The following is a 22347-nucleotide window of genomic DNA, read 5'->3' as shown; positions in this document are numbered from 1 at the left end:
TGGTGCTGGGATCTGGGAATGCGGTCCTGCTGCTAGCAGCCCGGGTGAATCTCCGTCACCTAGCCCGATCGCGCGGCGTCGATCATGCGCGGGAGTGTCGCTTGGATGGTCGTGTAGGGGGTCCGCAGCGTGGCGCAGGTCGCGGAAGCGCCGGGGGTGTGGTGGAGGACGGGCGGCGAAGGGTGCGGTGGGCGGAGCGGCGGATGCGATGGGGCGCGGCGATGATGGAGCGGCCTTGGGAAGGTTGGCGGGCGGCGCGTCTGCACTGCAGGAAAGAGCTGCGGCCCTTTATTGATCCGGCGCGCGTCGAGCTCCCGTCCATGCAAGTGCGAGCTGCCGCGCCAACTTCACCATCCTCACCAACTCTCACCAAACATCTGCTCCCTTTATGACCCTGCGCGCGTCTTGCTGCTGCTGCTGTCCGCGCGCATCAGCTTCCGACTAACCTAGCGTGCCGTTGCGCGAACCCGTCTGCCGACCACCCGTCCACCCGCCCGCCGCCGCATACTTCACCATCATGGCCGCAAAACGCAAGGCCGCTGCCATGGCTCCCGGCAGCGATGAGCCCGTCGATCCTTCCGACGAGCTTCTCTTCTACTGCTTGGGTGGTGGCAATGAGGTCGGCCGGTCGAGTCACATCATACAGTACAAGGGCAAGACGGTCATGGTACGCGCAGCCTACATTCCTGGCTTGAATGGCGCACTAATAACAACGTAGCTTGACGCTGGCATGCACCCGGCATACGATGGTCTTGCCGCGTTGCCATTCTACGACGAGTTCGACCTAAGCACCGTCGACGTATTGTTGATCAGCCAGTAAGCATCCAGTTCTTTTGTTCAGCGTCTGACTTTATACCACCTTTGCTTGGAATGGCCCAAACAACACTCGAACCGTGCTCTGTAATGCGATGCAGAGGCTTGGAGCCTGCTCTCAAGGGCGCCATCCATCGTGAAGGGAACCTGTACTGGGCATGAGTTCTGCGATGTGTGGTATTCCGCCTGCATATCTTGTATCGCCACCATTGTATATGAGCATCAATAAAACTCTATTCTTGCGCCTCCCGAATCGCTTTGCTGTGGTGACGAAACCCGCTCGCACTGAACTCATCCCCTCCATGTACATAGCATCCACACATACGCCATGCGCCAAAGGAAGAACGTTTCGCTAACGACACCGATAGTTTCCACATCGACCATGCTGCCTCCCTCCCCTACGTGCTGTCCAAGACGAACTTCAAAGGCCGCGTCTTCATGACGCACCCGACCAAGGCAATCTACAAGTGGCTTATCCAGGACAGTGTCCGTGTTGGGAACATCTCGTCTTCTTCGGAGTCTCGCATCCAGCTCTACACTGAAGCCGACCACCTTTCAACCTTCCCGCAGATCGAGGCTATCGACTACTACACAACACATACTATCTCTTCCATTCGCATCACACCTTATCCTGCTGGCCACGTTCTCGGTGCAGCCATGTTCCTGATCGAAATCGCGGGCCTGAAGATCCTGTTCACTGGAGACTATTCGCGCGAAGAGGATCGACACTTGATCTCTGCCGAGGTCCCCAAGAACGTCAAGGTTGACGTGCTTATTACCGAGAGTACCTTCGGTATTGCATCGCACATTCCCCGGCTAGAGCGTGAGGCTGCTCTGATGAAATCAATCACTGGGATTATAAACCGTGGCGGTCGCGCACTTCTTCCGGTCTTCGCCCTTGGACGTGCACAAGAGCTGCTACTCATTCTGGATGAGTACTGGGGAAAGCACCCGGAGTTCCAGAAGATCCCCATCTATTACGCTTCCAACATCGCCCGTAAGTGTATGGTGGTATATCAGACATACGTTTACGCCATGAACGACAATATCAAGAGACTGTTCCGAGAGCGCATGGAGGAAGCAGAGAGGAATGGCGACGCGTCAAAGGCTGGTCCTTGGGATTTTAAATATGTTCGTTCACTCAAGTCGCTTGAGCGTTTCGACGATGTGGGCAGCTGCGTCATGCTGGCATCCCCTGGTATGATGCAGAACGGCGTCAGCCGTGAGCTTCTAGAGAGGTGGGCACCCGACCAGCGCAACGGTGTAATCATGACTGGTTACTCCGTTGAGGGCACAATGGGTAAGATGATCTTGCATGAGCCTGAGCAGATCCCAGCGGTCATGACAAGAGGCAATGCCGCAAGAAGAGGTCCGGCTAGGGAAGGAGAGCCGATCTTACTTCCCAGAAGATGCAGTGTTCAAGAGTTCAGTTTTGCAGCCCACGTCGACGGTACAGAAAACAGGGAATTCATCGAAGAAGTCTCTGCACCAGTAGTGGTAAGTATATGCTCGCTAAATATAATGAAAGTTCAAGAGCTGAATCAGTTCCTAGATTCTCGTACACGGCGAGAAGCACAACATGATGCGTCTGAAGTCCAAGCTTCTCTCCTTGAACGCCGACAAGAAGCAGCCCGTCAAGGTCTTCAGCCCTGCAAACTGCGAGGAGCTCCGTATTCCCTTCAAAGCGGACAAGATTGCCAAGGTAGTCGGCAAGCTTGCTCAAATACCGCCGCCGATGCCACAGCGCCTGAAGCGCGAAGATGGCGCAGACGGCGAAGCAGAGGATGAGGATGAGGAAGAACAGCAACCCCAACTGATCAGCGGAGTGTTGGTGCAAAACGACTTTAAGATGTCGCTCATGGCGCCCGAAGACCTGCGCGAGTACGCTGGCTTGACAACGACTACCATCGCCTGTCGCCAACACCTTACATTAAGCGCCGCAGGCATCGACCTCATCCGCTGGGCGCTAGAAGGCACCTTCGGCGCCATCAAGCAAGTCAGCGGCAAAGACGCAGCCATTAACGGCAAGGCGGAAGCGAACGGCAACGGCGAGCACAAAGCCGACGACGACGAAATCGCGATGGACGAAGCAGACGAGGAGGTAGATCGATCGACGACGAGCTTCGTCATCATGGACTGCGTGGCCGTGCACTGCCAGGGCGGCGGCCGCGTCGAGGTCGAGTGGGAGGGCAACATGATCAACGACGGCATCGCCGACGCCGTGCTCGCCGTCCTGTTCTCGGTCGAGAGCAGCCCGGCCGCCGTCAAGCAGTCGGCCTCGAAGCACTCGCACAACCATCATCACAACCACCACAACCCCCATGCCGCCTCCGACCCCCGCACTCGCTTCGACCGCCTCTGCATGTTCCTCGAGGCCCAGTTCGGCGCCGCAAACATCACGCCCCTCGCCCACCCCAAGCTGCCCGACAACCCCGCAGCTGCTGTCGTCGACCCTTCCGAGCCGCCTGCAAAGACGGTCTCTATCGCTGCCGGAGTTGCGGGAGAGGAGACGGAGTCCTTCTCGCCGGAGGAGCAGGCTGAGCTCAAGCGCCTGCACGCCCTCGGCATTCCCGTGCCCGGCATCTCGATCAAGGTTGACAAGATGGTGGCGCGCGTGTGGCTCGAGAGTCTGGATGTTGAGTGTGCCAATGGCGTGCTGAGGGACCGCGTGAGGGCCGTCGTGGAGAGGGCAGTTGAGACGGTGGCGCCGATTTGGAGGGAGTAAGGGGCAAAAAAAAAAAATTCAAAAGGAAAAGCAACATGTGATGGATGATGATGCCTGCATGGAGGCCTGGGGCGTTGATTTTTGGTGGTAACTTTCTTTTTCCCTTTTTCCTCCTCTTTGGTCTGAGAGTGAGAGACTGAGACTCGGTGCCATTTTCGCCGTGTGGAGGCGCGATGCACTGTTTGGTCTCTTCTTTTCCCTTTTATCATTTCTTCTTGCCAGACTTACTAGGTTTTCCTTTTCGCCCTTATGTCGTTAAAAGATAGGATGAATATGAAAGATGATGATATCAAGGAATTAGCTGCGTACGATGCTATCCAATTGAAGTGGCCTACCGCCTTCTCATGACGGCGGATGGAAACGAGCGTTTTCCCAAGGCTAAAGACCTGCAAAATCGCTACTGTTATTTCAGTTTGCGTAGATGCCTCCTGCATGCAAGCAGCCGATATACAGGAAATGTGAAAGGTTTCTGCAGAAGGTGCCGTTCTCTGCAATCCATTGACCGCTTTATTTTTCTCAACACCAACGTCGGAGGAGTGTCCACCAGCTCCGATGGTCTGGCGTGAGGGGGCCGATGGCGAGTATTCGAAGAGGGAGTACGTGCATGAAGCAACGAGGACGGAGGACGAACACTTTCACCCAGCACATGGAGCCCGATTGAGAAGGAAACATGGGGTTGATTCTGCTTTGCATTCGCTACAAGGGCAGACGGATCACCACCCTGTATATGAGAGAAGCGGATGTTTACTTGTGTTTAGTTTATCACTGGCTATTGCTTGTTATCTTCTCCGCGGTGTCAAAGGGACAAGGAGATTTTGTTTATGTACTGCCGGGGTGGTTCACACTTGTTTTTTTTATTCAGCAAATGTAGCACAACACAAAATCACCACGAACACCCTTGTCCAGTATGTTTTGAACTTTCATTGAGCGCTCTCGCAGGCTGAGCAATCGCGGGTAAAGTGTTTCTACTCTACTTTACACGCAAGCGAAAAGGAAAAGAAGACACCATTTATCCCCAGCAAAAGGCTAACTTTGCAATGACTACCACCCTTCCAGATCGTCCATAGGTGCATCTCTGGGGGATTTGAGGGAGGACAGTACAAATCGAAAAGTCCGCCGAGTGGTTTGCATGGTTGTCAGCTGATGAGGATTGCAGATGCAATCGTAGACTGAATTGGAGCTATGATCCATGATCCTGGATCTGAGAAGAAAGGAAAGTAGAAGATCTTTGTGTTGTGACTTTTTTGTTTCACCTTTTTTTATGAAGTGCAGTATTACGCATCGCAGTCCGCAGGAGAAAAGAAAAGACAAACTGAAAAGGTCCGCACAGAATGTCAAAGAGGGAGGGTGCAGGTATCGCAAAGAGAATGAGGCGAACTCGCAGAGGACCGCCGCGTTCGTTCAACGGACAGCCCTCTCATGAATGCGCGTTCCGATTCGATACTCCACTTCCCCGTTTTGGCCCGGTCGGCGTTGGGAGGCTCTCCAGAATAGTCTACCTCAAGATAGCAGACTTGGGATCGATCGTGTTGCCGGTTGTGTACCGGAACACAGCCAAGCTGACATGCATCTCTTGCTTCACGCCGATGTTAGCCAGCTCAGCCTCCTTCTTGAGACCGAACTTGCCGAGAAAGTTGACAACACCCTTCAAGTCCGCGGGATCCTTCTTGTCGAATGGAACGTTCATGATGACAGAGCCGATGACCCTTGAGCCACCGTGCTCAGCGAACGGACCGGTTCCAGTGAATTGGTAACCTCCAGGCGAATCGTAGAGGGGATCGAGGACGTAAAGAAGTCTATCCATCAGGCAACTGCCGATCCTGTGCCGAACGTAATTGTGATGAACGTAGATTTCGGCTTCTGCAGTGAAAGCGTACATGCTCTGACGACTGAGGAAGTCCGAAGCGCAAGCAAAACCGAGAACCATAGCGTCGGTACCATTGGTGTAGCCTCGTCCTGCCTTCCTGCCCTTCTGGCATGCAACAAGCCAAGGCATGCCGCTTGCAGTCTCATCGGCGATTCGCTGAGAAAGGCTCAAGGCCGAGAGGGGCATCACTTCGGCAGATCGGATGCTCTCATCAACGTAGTGGTTGTAGATCCCGGCGATCTGATGCGCATCGGCGGCGAGTGCGGGGCGGATGTACAAGCTGATCTTCGGCTTGATCTTCTCAGGCATCTGGAAAGTGGCAGGCTTCATCTCCGCGGCGAGTGCAGCATGCTGCTCGCGCTCGCGTGCGTTTCGCCTCTCTCTGTCAGCCTTCTTCTTGTTCCTCCGCTCCATCAACTTATCAGAGGCATGTCCAGAACCGAGATCATGAACGTAAAGAATCTGGCCCTCAGTGTCGGCAGGGTCAACCTTTGCCTCGGGGACGTGGTAGGGAACTAGAAGGCTAGACTCTTCGGAGATGTAATCCCTCCACCAAGCCTTGCTGTCAGGCTCTGCCAGAGAGCTTCCAACGTGATTGCTCCACCACTCCTGGAGCGATGTACCCTCAATGCGAATAGAAGCCCAAGCACTAGGCGCAACTTCACCATTAGGGATGCTCAAAAAGCTTGGCTCATTGCGGACGTCAACGGTGGCGTCCTTGTCGATGGAGCCATATACGAAGCGCATCATCTCTTCGTTGAAGTTATGGTGGTGGAAGCTGCGGCGAGATTCCCAATCGGTGGGACCGGGGAGCCAGTTGCCTTCCCAGTCTACCAGCTTCTTGATGTCGTGCTGAGGGTCGGCGCCTGGGTTGGAGTTGAAACCGGTATCAGAGCCATTGGAGCCCCAAGCACCAATATGCTCGTTAGAGTCTTTCATAACCCTCTCTCGGATCTCTTTGTTGGTAGCCCACTTGCTGTTACGCTTGGACTTGATGTAGGTGTTGTCTTGCTTTTGCGAATGGCGGTTGTCCATCGTGTCCTGTGGAGCCGTAGGCGGAGGGGTTTGGCCCCAGGCGTTGGTCGATTCGTTAGTTTGCTGTACCTGCTCCGGAGGCTGAGCTGGAGCCGTTGCCGCACTAGGAGGAGCGGTTGTGGGTTGCGTAGAGCTGCAAGAATAAGCTTATTGTGCATGATCAAGGTGGAGGTGCGAAAGATACCTTTGTGCATCTTCGCCTACGCGAGGGCCAACACCACCAGTACCCGCTGCGCCATCATTGAATGTGACACCGTTGTCGAAAGCCACGTTGTCATTCAGAGAAACGCCGCCTTCATGGCTCTCGGCTGCGTTTTGAGGAGCCTTCCGCATATGAGGTGGAACGTAGATGGCCTGCGCGGGACGATTGCGCATGTGAGGAGGAAGGGATTGTGGCTTGCTTTCAGCCATCTTGTTTTGACGACCTTTTGCGGGTACGCGTCTGCGGTTGTTATGATTGAACCTGCGAGGTTGACGGCCGAATGAAGGGGTGGGTTGGTGATTGTAGTTGGGGGATGCAGGACGTGGAACGGGTACTGAAAGTCTACTTGGAGAGTGACGCGCGCGTGCCTCAGATTCGTCTCTGTCAATCTCACTCGAAGTGCGCAGGTCAATGAGGACACCCTCACGGTGAGGACGAAAGTCGAATTTGGGAGCCGAGGGTGCGTGGGTTGAGTGAAATGTTGAACGAGTCGCACGGCTCGGGCTGGTGTTGGAGAAAGGCGCGTCGACGACACTCAAGTGGGCCCTGAGGTTGCTCAAGGCGATGACGTTGTCGCCTCTTTGCGCCGGTGATGCCTGTCCCGTCTTTGCGATCCAGGAGCGGATACTTTCGGTCTTTTCAGGATCCATGATATTAGCCACCGGGTGGATGTATCTGACAAAAGTAGCACTCAATAGAGCACAACTGAATGCGGAGGCTGGCTTGACACTAACCTCGTACGCTGCTGCGTCGCGACTACTCAGACGAAGGGTTGTGTAAGCGGAAGAAGGGCTGAGCGCGATGGTCAGTGATTGATTTGTAGACGCTGCGGGCTGCGCGGCTGCTTACCCAAAGTGCCGAACAAGCTCCGCGTGCTTCCCGTTCTAACAGCTGCTCGAGGAAACTGGAAGGAGCTCGTCGGATGAAGCTGTCTCCCGGATCTTGCACGAGGTGTCCGGACCAGAGCTTCGGCCGTGTCGTCTTTCCGAGGAAGGCTTTGTTGAGCACGCAGGAAGAGTCAAAAAGCCGCGCTGGAGCTTGCCACGAGGTTATCGGAAGACAGGAAAAGGGAAGGCGCACGGGAAGGTGAAGTTGCCGTCAACTGATGTGTGGTGCCATTTTGGGTTAGCGCGGAAGCGAAGGCAGTTGCCCGCGCTCGTCTGGCGCTGCGCAAACAGCAGCTCCCACCAGCGTTTTCCCACCCCATCCAAGCAAGCCACGATGTTGTCAATTCTGAGAAAAGCCCGACTGAAGGACAAGGAGATGCGTATATTGATGCTGTAGGGAGCGGAGCCACGTTTCAGATCAGGAGGCCTCCCTGCTTCGGCTGACTGCTCACAGGGGCCTCGACAATGCCGGCAAGACGACCATCGTTAAGAAAATCATGAACGAGGATGTCAACAGCGTCAGCCCGACACTCGGCTTCATCATCAAGACGATCGAGTACGAGGGGTAAGTTGCTGCCGCCCTAGCCTGAGCCACAGCGCCGTTGACCGCCAAGTTACAAACTCAATATATGTAAGAGCCGCCTCCCTGCAGCAGCCGCGGTCGTGCTGAGCACCACGTGTCGCACATAGGGGATGTCGGCGGTCAGAAGACGCTGCGCACGTACTGGAAGAACTACTTTGAGAAAACGGACACGCTTATATGGGTCGTCGACTCGACGGACCGCGAGCGCATCGACGATTGCCGGCGCGAGCTGAAGGGGCTGCTCCTGGAGGAGGCATGTTCCCGCAACGCTTTTTTTCACTGCGCGCACTGACTCGCGGCAGCGTCTGATGGGGGCGAGCCTGCTTGTTTTCAAGAATAAGAGCGATGTTCCCGGGTCGATGAGTGATGACGAGATACGTCAGGTGGGTTTGTTTGGGCGTACGGGCCAGGTCGTTGGGCCTGACAGCTAACCGCACTGGCTAACGGCGACGCAGGGGCTGATGCTCGACAGCATCACCACGCACAAGTGGACCATCATGGCGTGCAGCGCCATGACAGGGCAGAATCTGGAGGAGGGGCTGCGCTGGGTAATCCAAGACGCCAGGGACCGCCTGTTCCTGTTCTGAGGCCGCGGGAGAGCTGCAAGGAGCTGCATGGCCGCTGTCAACCTTATCGCCGAAGCGGCCTAGCGCCGCCAGGCAGCGCGACGGCGCGGCTAAGCACCACAACACTGACGCCGCGCCGGGCACGCTGCCTGAGGGTGGAGCGGCGGGCAGCGTGCCAGCGGGGCCCAGGAATGCGCCTCGCGGCCCACACGGACGGCGGCGCGGTGCATCAGGCGTGCAGTAGTAGGTAGCAAAGAATATATATGCTTGCTAGGGCTGTTGCGCTGGGCAGCCGAAGCGGACTGGTCTATTTAGATTTTGGCCCAGCAAGCCGTTCTTGTCACCAACATCCCCGCCGCCAGAGGTTGGACAGATACGGGCTGCCACCCCCTCTCCCGCCCCGAAGCCACACCATGTCTGGCCGCGATGAAGCTTCGCCGCCGCACGATGATCCCATCAGTCCGTCATCCTTCGTGGAACACATCCGCGAGCTTGGCGAGAAGCGGGACAGGGAAGACCAGGAGCGCAATCGTTTACTAGAGGAACAAATTCTGCAAGGTCGGGCTGAGCGTGCCGCCCGGCGAGCTGGTGTGTACTATTTTCCGCGTGCCTTGTTTATGTTTGGGCGACGCTGCGCCCCAAACTGACATCCCACCGCAGAACGTCAACGCTCGCTATCGCCCGAGAAGTCCTCGCCGCCCGTCTCCGTCAAGAGCACGCCGCGCAGCAGCCTGCACCTCGACCCGTCCTCGCCGACCATGGACGCCCACAACGATGCGCTGCAGCGCCTGACCGGCCCAACGTCCGAGTCGCCTGTCGACGAAACCTCAACGCCCTCGACGCCCACCAGGTCCAACACCATGTCCTGGCAGCAGCGCCGCCCAACCTCGACCAGCAGCCGCAGACCGCTCAGCCTGATCGCTGCCGAGAACAGCGCATCGCGCTCGCCCGTCCTGGCGCCCGAGCCCTCGACCCCCGCCGACGACACCGCCTCGAGGTCACAAATCGCACAGTCGCTGGGCTCCAAGGATCCCGCGTGGTTCAGGCAAACCCCCGACCGCGGCATTGGCTCGCCCGCAAACCGCCGCAGCCGCGAGGACGACGACACCGCCTCGATATCGGACAAGCGACAGCTGCCCGGCATGTCGCGCGACACCGCCGCTGAACGCCCGGCGAGTCCACACGCCGAGAGCGTGCGCTCCAGCTCGCCGTCCAGAGCGAGCTCCGTGCGCGATAGCGCTGTTTCTAGCAACAGATTATCTCGCGACACGTCAGTATCCGGCTACAGTGCGTCTGAGATCAAGTCCCCGCTGCCCATGCTCGAGTCGCAGCGGTTCCGCCCTCCCCCCTCCGAGCCCGACGACACCGAGCACGGCCCATCCGAGCGGAATACGGCCATGTCGCCGTCCATGGGACGAATGTTGCCGGAGCGCACGCCGTCCCCGACCAAGGGAATGGGAGGATTTGTGCAGAGTGCAATGATGAGACGTTCGGACAGCGTGAACAAAAGATGGAGCGTGCAAACCTCTGGAAGTCTTAGCAGACAGAATTCCACTGCTGGCACTGGTGCGTTCGGCGGTGTAAGCACACCGAAGCTGGACACAAAGCCGCGTTCCCGTGGCCACTCTATTGAGCGACCCAGCTCAAGTCACAGCAACACGACGGAGAAAGGTGAGGGCGCTGAGGAGTCATTCACAAGGCCGAACAAGGCCTTCCGCCACAGCAGAGGAAAGTCGGTCGGCTCCATCACACAGCTTGGAGAGAACCGCTCAGGCCCCAACTCCCCTGCAAGCCCGTCCAAGAGGTGGAGCCGTAGCCCTACAAAGTCAAGTTGGCTTGAAAGTGCTTTGAGTACCAAACCTGAATCGCCTAAGCCGAAACCCCAGCCTGAGCAGCCGAGTTGGATGGCAGAGATCAACAGGATTAAAGCTCAGAAAGCGAGTGTAGATCTCTCCAAGCCTGAGAAAACTGATACAGATGCACCAGCCACTCCAACTAGCCCTACCAAATTCCCCAGCCGCGACGCTCTCCGCAGACCAGAATCACGAGGATCTGCACAGGGGGCCGTTGCGCAATCGCCCGATTTGGGTCAGGGTCCGCCCGAGAAAATTACCGACCGTGAACAACTTCCTGCTCCTGAATCGGCCGGACACATAGCATCTACGCCCAAAGGACAGCCAGACACCCTGTCATCTCCCAAAATGGAGACGGCGAAGGACTCTGCTGCCAGCCCAACGTTGGGAAGCCCCGCCGACAAGGCCGAGAAGCCGGCCGTTGGTGCCAAATCGCCCGGCCTCCGCGGGGCTAACCCCCCTGCATCCAAGCCTGAGGAGTCGAAGCCAGACTTCCGCTCCGCATTGAAGCACCGCCAACGCCAGTCTGAGAGCGTGAAGAAGGAAGAGTTGGAGTTCCAAAATGTATTCGGCAAGCTCAGGAAGACGCACACCGAGAAGTTCGTCGCTCCGGACACGTTTAAGGAGAATATCAACCGAGGCAAGGATGGCCTCAACATTACCGGTGGCCCGGCTCCGCGCGTGAAGAAGGATGAGTTCAGGGACAGCCTTGTCAAGCAGAGGCAATCCATTCAGATGAAGGCGGAAGAGAGCGGGGGTTTGCACGTCAGAACGGGGTCTCTCGCGAAGCCCGCAGAGCCTATTGCGGAGGCTCTGGAGAAGCGCAAGCTCCTTGGCCGCAACGGAAGCGTCTCCAAGTTTCCGACCTCGCCAACAAAGGAGGAGCCGCCTCCCGCAGAGCCTAAGCAGTCGACCGAAGCACCGGAAGCTTCGGAAAAGCCTGTTTCGCCCGCGAAGGAAGAGCCTCCCGCCAAACCTTCTTCGCCCGTAAAGGAAGAGCCTCCCGCAAAACCTTCTTCGCCCGTAAAGGAGGAGTCACCGGCCAAACCGACTTCACCTGTCAAAGAAGAGGCCCCTGCCAAACCAGCTTCACCCACGAAGGATGAGCCTCCAGTCAAACCGGCTTCTCCCATTAAAGATGAGCCTTCGGCAAAACCCGCTTCGCCAGCAAAGGAAGCACCTCCAGCCAACGAAGCCCTCGCGAAGTTGAGGAGCATGCGCGAAAGGAAGGCCACTATTTCATCCAAACCGGATACGGCCCCAAAGGATGCTGACGCTCCGGCAAAGCCAGTCGGAAAGCTTCCGGGGAAGCTGGCACTGGCGGATCGATTCAATAACCTGCCTGACGCCTCAAAGCCTGCCCCGATACCAGGCAGGCCCAGCCTGAAGCCTGTAGGGAAGCTTGCTGATCGCTTCCCTGGAGCAGGCGGAGCGCCGAAGTCACCACAGTCGCCGCAGAGCGATGCATCTTCGCCATCCAAGCCGACCGCCAAAGTTCCTGGAAAGCTTGCAGATCGTTTCAACGCCACGGACTCCTCCAAGCCTGCTTCAAGCGCAACCGATGAGCCTGCGGGCAAACTTTCAAGCAGGGCATCCGGAAAGCTAGCCGATCGCTTCAACCCTAACCTAGCTGCTATGCTTGCTCGCGGCGGGCCTTCCCCTGGTGCAAGGGATTCTGGTTCGGCTGCTGCGGCAAGCCCTGCCGTGGAACCGGATGCAGGATCTACCAAGGAGCTTACACATATGACCAAGGGCCGCGCTCGTGGGCCGAAGAGAAGGGCTCCTAAAACTGCAACTACTCCTCCCGCGGAACCTGCTGCAGAGATCGCATCCCCACAGCCTGTCCGGAAAGCTTCAGTTGTTGCAAACGTTGCTCTCGTCAAGGACCAAGACGTTTTACCGAGCTCTCCCACCAAGACCGAGAAGCCTGAAGAGTCCAAGCCTGCTTCGCCACCTCTAGAGTCGAAGCCCAAGCCAGTCGCCCCCGCCAAGTCAGCTGAGGTATCGAGGAGGGTGTCGGCTAAGCTCGACAGCCCCACGGAGCCTCCAGTCCCCGCCAAGAGCCCCGAGTTGTCGAGGCGTATCTCCGCGAAATTCGAGCAGCCCGCTACGCCGCCGTCGCCAGGTGTGAAGAGTCCAGACCTCGCAAGGAGAATCTCCGCTAAATTCGAGCAGCGAAAATCTCCTCCACCTGAGCCGTCTACCCCGAAACCGTCGGAAATGTCCAAGAAAGCCTCCGGCAAATTCGACTCTCAGCAGTCCACGATGGAGCTGAACTTGTCCGAGGAAACCAAGACCGATTCGCCCAAGAAGGTCGAGACTCCTACCGAAGAAGCTGCTCCAGCCAAGCCCGCTTCTCCCACGAAGGTCGAGTCGCCAGTCAAGCGGGCAAGTCTTCCCAAGAAGGAACCCGAGATTAAGCCCGCTCCCCCCACAAAGATCGAGTTGCCAGTCAAGCCGGCCAGCCCTCCCATGAAGGAGCCCGAGATCAAGCCCGCTTCTCCCGCGAAGGTCGAGTTGCCAGTCAAGCGGGCAAGTCTTCCCAAGAAGGAACCCGAGATTAAGCCCGCTCCCCCCACAAAGATCGAGTTGCCAGTCAAGCCGGCCAGCCTTCCCAAGAAGGAGCCCGAGATCAAGGCTGCTTCTCCCACGAAGGTCGAGTCGCCAGTCAAGCCCGAAAGCCCTTCCAAGAAGGAGCCTGAGATCAAAGCTCCCTCACCCAAGGCTGAGTCACCCATCAAGCCCAGCAGTCCGTCAAAGGAAGAGACCACTGCCAAGCCGGGGTCACCCACCAAGCCAGATGCCCCGGCTAAGTCGGATACCAGCGCCAAGTCGGATATCGCGAAGAGAATCGCTGCCCTCAAGCAAGGGGGTGATCAAGCTGGCCCCTCGCAGCCTGGTTCCCCAAAGCCCCTCTTCTCTGGTGCATCCCGGTTGAGCAAGGATATCAAGTCTCCCACGAGCCCGTCCGGGTCAAACCCGAGCACTCCGACCGTTGAGTCTCCCAAGCCGCAGAAGCCGCTGCCACAGACTCCTGCTGCTGAAGAAGAAGCAAAGCCTCCGACTCCCGCTAAAGATCAGCCTGAGACCAAAAGCGCTTCGGTTAAGAACGCCGCTGCAATGTGGGGGCGCCAGCCCGAATCTGCTTCTCCTGATACACCCAAAGTGAAGTCGCCCATCAAGCTTCCCACGAGGAAGGATGAGCAAGAGGCCATGGAGAATGCTGGTCTGGTAAAGCCAGAGGAGCCCAAGCCCATCGGCCTTGGAATTGCCGCTCTGACCAACAACAAGGAGAGCTACGTTCCTACTCCTAGCGTCAGGATTAGCAAGGAGCTTCCAGCGCCGCCGACCAAGACCCCCATGTCTCCTCCGACCTCCGCCGGAGCTCCTCCTCCAAAGCCAGTGAAGAAGGACTCTATCTCCTCGATCCGCAAGCCTTCTCAGGAGTCGCCTATTCCCCAGCAATCCGAGGCCGGGCAGCTCTTTGCGGAATTCTTCGATGACGCCCCGGTCACTTCCGGCAAGCTGGACGTTGACGCGCACAGTGCTCTTACCAAGAGCCCGCTTAGTGGAGATAGGGTCAAGACCTTGAAGAAGGAGATCCAGGAGATTTCGGGAGACGGCAAGCTGACGCCCATCCCACCTCAGGAGGAGCATATTCTCTTTGACAACTCGATGTACCTCTGCAACCATGCGTTTGCATCTTCGAATGGTGCAAAGCACACCGAGGTTTACCTTTGGACTGGCTCTGCTGTGCCGGAGCCGGCGGTCGAAGATGCCCAGCTGTTCGCGCGTAAGGCTGCGCGCGATGTGGGCGGCAAGCTCCTCATCATCCGACAGGGCAAGGAATGCCCCAACTTCTTCCAGGCCGTTGGAGGAATCCTCGTTACCAGGAAAGGAAGTCGCACCGATCACTCCAAGCAGTATATGCTTTGCGGCCGCCAGCATTTGGGCCACATGGCCTTCGATGAAGTCGAGCTGTCGATCAACAACCTTTGCTCAGGCTTCCCGTACCTCGTTTCATCTCGTACTGGACTTCTCTCTGGAAAGATTTTCCTGTGGAAGGGCAAGGGATGTACCGCTGAAGAGCTCGGATGCGCCCGTCTCATCGGCATGGATCTTGGCCTGACGCCCGAGATTGAGGAGGTCGAAGAGGGCCTGGAGCCTGCCGCATTCCTTGAGGTCTTCCCTAAACCCGAGAACGGCAAGGAGAAGAAGGTGCCGCGTTCGGCGGACCACTGGAGGCTTAAGGCCAAGCACGAGAAGTATGGCGTTCGTTTGTTCCGCATTGACGAGAAGCCGGTGCAAACCGGCGGTAGCTTCCAGGTGAGCTCATTATGGCCCGTTTCCTTCGTGCGGCGAGTTTCGGCGGCGAGCACCACAAGTACCCAAGGACCTTCATCACCAACAGAGTCATCTCCCCCGCAGAACAATTCCGGTCCTGCCGCTAGTGGTGTACCGAAGCCGAACATGACGGCGGATGTGGTGGAGATTGCGCCGTTCAGCCAGATGGACCTCGAGGCTGAGAACATTTACGTTCTCGATGCCTTCTTCGAGATTTACATGTAAGTTTACCCCCTTGAACCCCCCACCATGGAAACCACTTTATTAAACAAAAGCTCTCTTCAAACAGCATTGTCGGCGCTCTTTCCCGCGGCCAGTCGCACGCCTTCAGCACCGCCCTCATGTTCGCCCAGGAATACGGTATCCTGGCCGCGTCGCTTCAGGACAGGCCCTTCATTCCCGTCTCGACCGTCGTCCTTGAGGGCGTGCCGCGCGACATGAAGGCCGTCTTCCGCTGCTGGGAGGACCAGATGCAGCCCACGGCCGCCCTCATGGCCGGCAAGCCGCGCCGCGGCAAGAGCCTGCGCATCGTCGGTCTGCAGGCCGCCATCGCCGCGACCAGGGAGAACGGCGCCGCCTCGTCTTCAGCGATCATCTAAATCGATCAGTCGGCTTTCTTCACGTGTGTGAGTGTGTGTGGTGTTATTAATGGCAGAAGTAATACGGAACGATGACGTCAAGGCATTACCGACACGTTCTTGCAAAAGGCTGGAGGGGTGTTTTCATTACGGGGTGGAGAGAGAAAATATACGATGGCAATGGCGCTTTTTGGGTGGTGTTTCTAACCGCTAAAGTTGCGAAAGTCAATGAAATGGATAAAGAGGGAAGGTTCGGTCCGATGAAAAGGAATGGACGGGGTAATTGAAAAAGGAAAGAAGAGAAGAAACAAAACAAAAGCAAGTGTATTCGTGTAGATAATATCTGTTAGTCCCATTTCTTTTTTCTTTTCGTCTTGTTTTTTGTTTTCCCTCTTCCCTCTACTTTTTTTGCATTCTTGCATCTTTTGTTTTCCTCCTACTTGGAGGAAAAGGGGAAAGGAAATCATAACAGAGGAAAAGGGCTGGAACCTGAACTTGGGTTTTTGTGTGTCTTGCATCTGCTCGGCTTTTTTTTTTCTGCTTCTCTCTCCTCTTTTTTTTCTACTTGTTTTTTATTCTCTGATTAGCATTACTAGCGTCGAGTGCCCAGGTTCCTTCTTGTTTCTCAGTCCATGGTTGTATCGATGGACCTTTTTCTTCTTCTTTTCTCTTTTTGTTTTACTTTCCTCAAGTCGCATTTCGGGATCAATAGATGGAGTTAATGGCAGGGGTGTGTTCTATATTGCTTGCTTAGGTAGTGTGGGATCTTTTCCCACTGTTTCCCTTTCGTCTTGTGATGGGGGTTCAGCGTAGTGACATCGAAGTACAATGAGAAAAGGTTGAATGTCTTTTCCCAACTGATGCGGAGCAAAGATGAGAGGGTGATATGTGTGAGAAAGTTACATGTATGTGTTTTCCTGGTTGATTTCTCCACTTGGTATGTCGAGCTTGCTTTTGGTAAGCCGCAGATCGGCAAATATACGAGGTATTGCAGCCGAAGGCTAATGCGGAGAATAACAAGGTCGAAACATACGTGCGTATTGGAAGCTATCGTCCGGACGAGAATGTAAAGTTGTTTACGCAACATTTACGTCCCGATGATAGCTTCAACGGCCCACGACATGAGCCCTCATCTCCACTGAAGCTTTTAATCGAGTGCCCATGAGAATCTCAAGCTGCTTCTCAGCCTGCAAAATGCATGGGCGATAGTCAGAAGTTACTTGAAAGTGATTGGTGGGAAACGCGCCCATCACATAGCCTTATCTTGGGGGCTGACATTGGGGGCTGACAAGTCGCACCTCCGCACGCCGCAAGGCTTTGACAAACCCAACCCGCTCGACCATCATTCTAACAGCAGAGACCCTCGGTTTGAGCGCCATGACACGAAAACTAGGTCTTACATGACCGCGTCCATCAACTATGTCCGTGCCAAAGGACCACCAAGCTACGAGGCCAGCAGCTGAACCAAGGCCCAGCGCCTTCCGACCAGATACGGTATACAGATTGCGAGGGGTGCCAGATCGATTCCAACGAAGCGATATTCCAGATCTTTTGAGAAAAGCCTTGGGCGAAACCGATGGATTCCCCGTCGAAGTCGGCTCGCTAGCGCAGAGCCCGCACCGGATTGGCGAGAAGGTTGCAACTGTCACTCTACCGGAAGCAAGTAGAGTCTTGTCAATAATCAATACAAATAAGGACAATGGGAAAGAGTGGCCTCTGGGTTTGGATCTGCGTGAGGGGGGCATAGTTGATCTGCATCTGGACACACATTTCTACGGCTTCACCCCGCTACATGACGGGGAAGATTCTGAATGTACGAGAGAGTAAGTGGATATTGCTCATTCTCCTACCGCATTCCTTACGAGATCACGAGAGCTTAGGGGTCTCGCATTGTATGATTCCTCAGTGCCCCCGTGCACTTCTCCATTCAACGCAATGCTTCTACTTCCGTGGGAACTATCTTTGTCGAGTTTCTACTAACAATGAAACCAGCATTATAGCCATCTCAGGGCTTAATGGCCACGCCTTCGGATCCTTCAAACAGCGAGGAGGCTCATGGATGTGGCTCCGAGATGGGTTGCCAAAGGATCTACCAAATACCAGGATCTTTACTTACGGCTACGACACACAGTTGCAAGGAAGCTTATCCATTAAGAACCTCACTGATGTTGGCATATGTCTTCGCGCCGCTTTGAATGACTTCTTCCAATCAGCCAATGTAAGTTCTCATCCCTGCATGAGTTATGTACGCGCCGCATCGATTCTTCTCATTTCCTTTTTTCTTTTCACAGAAAAAAAAAACCGACAGATGTAGGTAGATGAAGTTATCATCCGGACGTAAAAGTTTCATGATTAATTAGACGTTTACATCCAGAAGATAGCTTCATCTGCCCACGACATGAGCGAAAATTCAATTCGCAGATCATGGCGGCTGCTGCCACGACGGAAATGATGGAAGGGCTAATACTAAATGTGCAGGCCGATTCTCGTCCAAGACCTCTTTTATTTGTAGGGCATAGCCTAGGAGGCTTGGTGATCAAAGAGGTTGGTAGTATGCTCCTTCAGCACCCTCACTTCTATCTCCCGAAACATGTACTTACAATTATTCACTCTTCGCATAAATAGGCGTTTTTGCACATGAAGGAACCCATGTACACCAGAATCGTAGAAGCTACTTATGGCTTTTTCTTCTTCGGCGTCCCGAATCTTGGCATGGCGATAGAATCTTTGGTGCCAATGGTCGGCGATCAGCCCAATCGTAGCTTCCTTGAAACTTTGGGAAGGAACTCTGCATTGTTACGATGCCACCAAGAACAATTTTGGGCGGTTTTCAGGTCCAGTCGTGTTCAAATTTTGGGATTTTACGAGACAAAACTGTCTCGTACTGCATGCGACGTAAGTGTGCGTTATCTGGCTGAAGTCGGCGGTCCCAACTAACACGCAACACAGGAAAATGGAGTATGGAAAATGCAAGGCCCCAAAGCTTTACTAGTGGACTTCGCCTCAGCCACCGTTGGGAGTCATCAATATCACCCGATTGATCGTGAGCACTCCGATATGGTCAAGTTCAACAACGTGGACGATTTGAACTACCGGGCTGTTCTTAGTTACGTAAGACAGCTGAATGATGGCTCGATCCCATTAATGCGAGGTGTGATGAACTTTGTTATATGTCCCCTCTTGGGGTAGTATTGACATCGTTTAATAGGCAACACAGCACCACTTTCTAAGGGTGATAAAGGTGAGCCGTGGCTAGCACACATAATCAAACATCATACTAATACAATCCCAAGACTGTCTAAAATCACTGGCTTTTCCCGGTCAAGACTGGCACAAAGATGGCGTTATAAGCGTAGAAGGCACTTGCGATTGGATCTTTTCGCACGACGTCTTTCAGAATTGGAACAGGGACCCAAGGCAGCTTCTCTGGATCCGCGGAAATCCAGGAACTGGCAAGTCTACTATGATGAAGCACATCTTCAACTTCTTGGAAGAACGCAAACCACAAGGGCAGACGTTGGCGACATTCTTCTTCAATAGTAGATCTGGAGACAAAGAGTCCTTAACAACACTTCTCTCCTTATACAAGGCTTTACTCAACCAGATCTTGTATCAGTCACCAGATTATCTTCCAGAGCTGAACAAAAAATACAAATCCTACCAGGACGCTCAGGGAGGACTTTGGAAATGGTCTGTGGACGAGCTTCATCGCTATTTCGCGAAGGTAGTCCCGGCAATCTCGGCGGAGCGTCACATCTGCATCCTTGTGGACGCACTCGACGAGTCTGGGGAAGAGAATGCTCGCAAGCTCATTGAGCAATTTCAAGAGACTTTGGTCGCTGTGAAGAAAGCTGGCGGTGTTCTCAAGATATGTTTCTCATGCAGGCACTATCCGATTCTTACTCTGGAGGACGGCCAGACTATTACTATGGAGACTGAAAACCGGAAAGACATCAAAATTTTTGTTCAGAAGCGCTTGAAGCCTTTTGGCCGTCACGCAAGCGATCTCGAGAAAAAAATCCTGCACAAAGCCGAAGGCGTTTTCCAATGGGCAAATCTCGTTACCAATCAAGCCTTGGATCTTCAATTCGAAGGACAAAAAGTGGAGACAATACTTCGGAGAATTCAACGCATTCCAAGGCAGCTCGAAGATTTGTACAACAGTCTGCTGTCTTGGCCCGACCAGTGCCAGGAACGAAAAAACCAGAGAAAAGCTTTGGAGCTTTTCCAGTGGATGTTATTCGCCAACGGACCCTTTACCCTCAAACAAGTCCGATGCGTTCTCGATATCGACGAGCAAATGCAAGAAACACCTGTGGAGAAATATTTAGAAGGATTGCAATTCATAGAAGATGAAGATCGTGTCAGGCGAGCCGTCAGAACCCTTTCGAGGGGGCTGGTAGAGTTCCGTTCGCAGTATTCTTTGTCTTATGGGAATGTTGACGTTCTGGAGCCAATTCACCAAACCGTTCGGGAGTATCTCCTAGAAAAAGGTCTACGGCAGCTGCAGGGCCCTCTAGTCGGATTTCCTCCTACAGACGCGCATTACCAGATATTCAAGACGAGCGTCAAAATTCTCTTCCTGGAAGGGGTTCTGAAACAAAGAGTAGTGAAAGACGTGGGTTTAATTCAGTTTCTGGATTACTCATTATCGAACTTGGGTTATCATTTCTGGAAGACCGATCAGAAGAAAGTCGATCCAGAGGAGTTTCTTGATCTGTTTCAATGGCCATTGAAGTCTCAGATGCCCACAGAATGGCACAATTGCTACTGGAACAACTTCGGGTATGTGAGTTACGACTGCCCATTTTCCTCCAATAACAAATCTGTGCAACAATTCCACTGGCCAGGAAATAGCGGTTCGACTTTGTTACATTTGGCTGCGTTCGTCGGGAATACAAGCATCCTGGAATCGGTAATCAAACGCGACAATAGCCATTACCTTCATGCTGAGGACGGCAGGGGGTGGACACCTTTGTCGATAGCCGTCGGAATGAATCACGAGGAGTTCGCGCTTCGGATCCTCTCATATAACCAGGTCTTTGAAATTAAGGAGATTGATCTTTACGGTATTGTTGAGACAACCACCATTACGCACGAAGCTGCCAAGCATGGACTGAACAGAACGCTGAAGAAACTGCTCGACGTTGGAGTTGATGTGGATGGTCCCCAGGGCTTTCGGCCAAGTCCTCTGTTTTCGGCAGCCTGCAAGGGACAACTGGAGACGTGCCGTATACTTCTGAACCACCAAGCAAATCACCAAATCGCAGACCCTTTGTTAGGGACGTTACTTTCGGTCGCAATCCGATGGCGCAACAAAGAATTGTGTCGTTTATTGGTTCAGAATCGCGATGGGAACTCGAGTCGTTCGCCAGCCCCTACAGGAGCCGATGTATACAACGCACTGTGGCCGAGCAGCTCATACGAAGACTGGGGACAGGGATATAAATTCAAAGATGAACACGAGTACGCAGATTCCATCTTCAGAAAGATCTCGAGTCAAAAACACGGAGACTTCATCAAGGAAGTTTTTGGTCCTATAAGCACTCCTCTGCATGATGCTTGTGCGCGAGGAAACATTGAGGTTGCATCTTTCCTCATCAGCAAGGCCGGAATCGATGTCAATTGTGAGGATGATGCAGGAAGAACCCCACTTTTTCGGGCAGTTCAAGAAGAGCAACACGCTATAATAGAGTGGCTGTTTCGGAATAATAAAGTCATTTATTTATCCGGGGATGACTGGTCACAGCTACCGGGAAACACTATGGTTAGGGACACATACCGGCAAGTGGTGGAAACGCACTGGACCGATACACCTGGTCTTCAGTTATCACTGCCACAAGAAGACCCCAATATGGAAGAATACAGGCAATGGGCATTGGAGGCTTTGGAGGATTCCCAAAATTGCAAAGAACCAGAGGTGGATGATGGATCGTATATGCACGGATCCGTAGAGTTCGAATAGAACGCTTTCTCCTCCCTTCTAACCATGTGTGACAGTCATGAGGAAATGAATGCGAAAAGAAGGAGGATATATGGCGGTGGATATTGGAAGGACACAATAATTCGTTAGCATCTCTGAGAGGGGGGGGGGGGGGGGGGGGGCTTGGTGGCCGCCCCAGTATGGCACCGCGTCCATTGTGGGAGTTGGGTTTAGAGGACTCTACATGAGTACGCACAACGTACGATAGGACGATACCAACGCAAAGCACATTCATTAATCCTGAAAGACGCTATAAGAACGCTTGCACTGTTTCGTTTCCTTCTGCTTTGCCCTTTATGCTTTACTTTTTGGAAAGTGGTTATCAGAAAAACTATGGGCAGATTCTACATACACGTCCGGATGATAGCTCCAACTACTCATGACATGAGATGATTCTGGGGCATTTGAATGTTTTGCTTTCAAACATTACTTGATCAAATCTTTAGTGGAATATTGCGTGTTTAGCCCTAGTCACTGATGCAGGAGATATTCTGGTTCTTGGTGGTATGTTTGCATATAAAGTGGCAACCTAATTCAGTACGTACTACCATAGGTCGCAGATTGCAGTAAAGCGTAACAGTTTTCAGAGTCTGCTATGCGACACGAACCTTCTTCCGCCTGTCTTCCGAGTCTGCCTCGAAAGCGCCCTGATCCTTATTACTCTCTATATCGGCACCCGGGCCAATTGCCTTCCCCAGCCGCTTTCGCGGATGAAAAACATTACTAGCAGGCCTCGGACGTCCCTCGTTCCTGCTCGGGTTCTGCCGGGCGCTACCAACCTTGAACAACATCGGGGCCGCCGCCGGCGGATGCTCCTCAGCAGCGGCTGGACGGTCATCACCTGCGCTTGCTGCCTCTTGATTGCGGGCCTTCGCAATCTCTTGCTCGGGCGCCTTCACGATCTAGTCCTC

At 54.3% G+C, this 22347-nt stretch overlaps 4 protein-coding genes across 4 annotated transcripts; 3 read left to right on the top strand and 1 right to left on the bottom strand.

The window, feature by feature from the left end:
* Positions 1–517: 517 nt before the first annotated feature.
* LTHEOB_5205 (Cleavage and polyadenylation specifity factor) lies at positions 518–3538 on the top strand (the record flags this gene model as incomplete). The annotated part of the gene is made up of 5 exons (XM_035514325.1): positions 518–667; positions 719–816; positions 1182–2113; positions 2252–2310; positions 2366–3538. The coding sequence occupies 5 exons, from the start codon at positions 518–520 to the stop codon at positions 3536–3538; spliced, it is 2412 nt and encodes an 803-aa protein (XP_035374073.1).
* A 1495-nt stretch (positions 3539–5033) lies between these two features.
* LTHEOB_5204 (Acyl- n-acyltransferase) lies at positions 5034–6815 on the bottom strand (the record flags this gene model as incomplete). Its single annotated transcript, XM_035514324.1, has 3 exons — positions 5034–5358; positions 5416–6573; positions 6625–6815. The coding sequence occupies 3 exons, from the start codon at positions 6813–6815 to the stop codon at positions 5034–5036; spliced, it is 1674 nt and encodes a 557-aa protein (XP_035374072.1).
* A 1048-nt stretch (positions 6816–7863) lies between these two features.
* On the top strand, positions 7864–8699 carry LTHEOB_5203 (ADP-ribosylation factor family protein; the record flags this gene model as incomplete). The annotated part of the gene is made up of 6 exons (XM_035514323.1): positions 7864–7922; positions 7984–8094; positions 8144–8160; positions 8220–8296; positions 8415–8495; positions 8568–8699. The coding sequence occupies 6 exons, from the start codon at positions 7864–7866 to the stop codon at positions 8697–8699; spliced, it is 477 nt and encodes a 158-aa protein (XP_035374071.1).
* Positions 8700–9091: 392 nt separating this feature from the next.
* Positions 9092–15474, top strand: LTHEOB_5202 (Gelsolin repeat protein; the record flags this gene model as incomplete). The annotated part of the gene is made up of 8 exons (XM_035514322.1): positions 9092–9266; positions 9339–11923; positions 11990–12194; positions 12252–12293; positions 12354–13280; positions 13332–14857; positions 14960–15096; positions 15165–15474. 8 exons carry the CDS (start codon positions 9092–9094, stop codon positions 15472–15474), a joined length of 5907 nt encoding a protein of 1968 aa, XP_035374070.1.
* Positions 15475–22347: the final 6873 nt, after the last annotated feature.

The sequence above is a fragment of the Lasiodiplodia theobromae genome (assembly GCF_012971845.1).
Source record: "Lasiodiplodia theobromae strain AM2As chromosome Unknown scaffold_14, whole genome shotgun sequence".
NCBI classification, from domain to species: Eukaryota; Fungi; Ascomycota; class Dothideomycetes; order Botryosphaeriales; family Botryosphaeriaceae; genus Lasiodiplodia; species Lasiodiplodia theobromae.
This window is presented reverse-complemented; position numbering and strand designations above follow the sequence as displayed.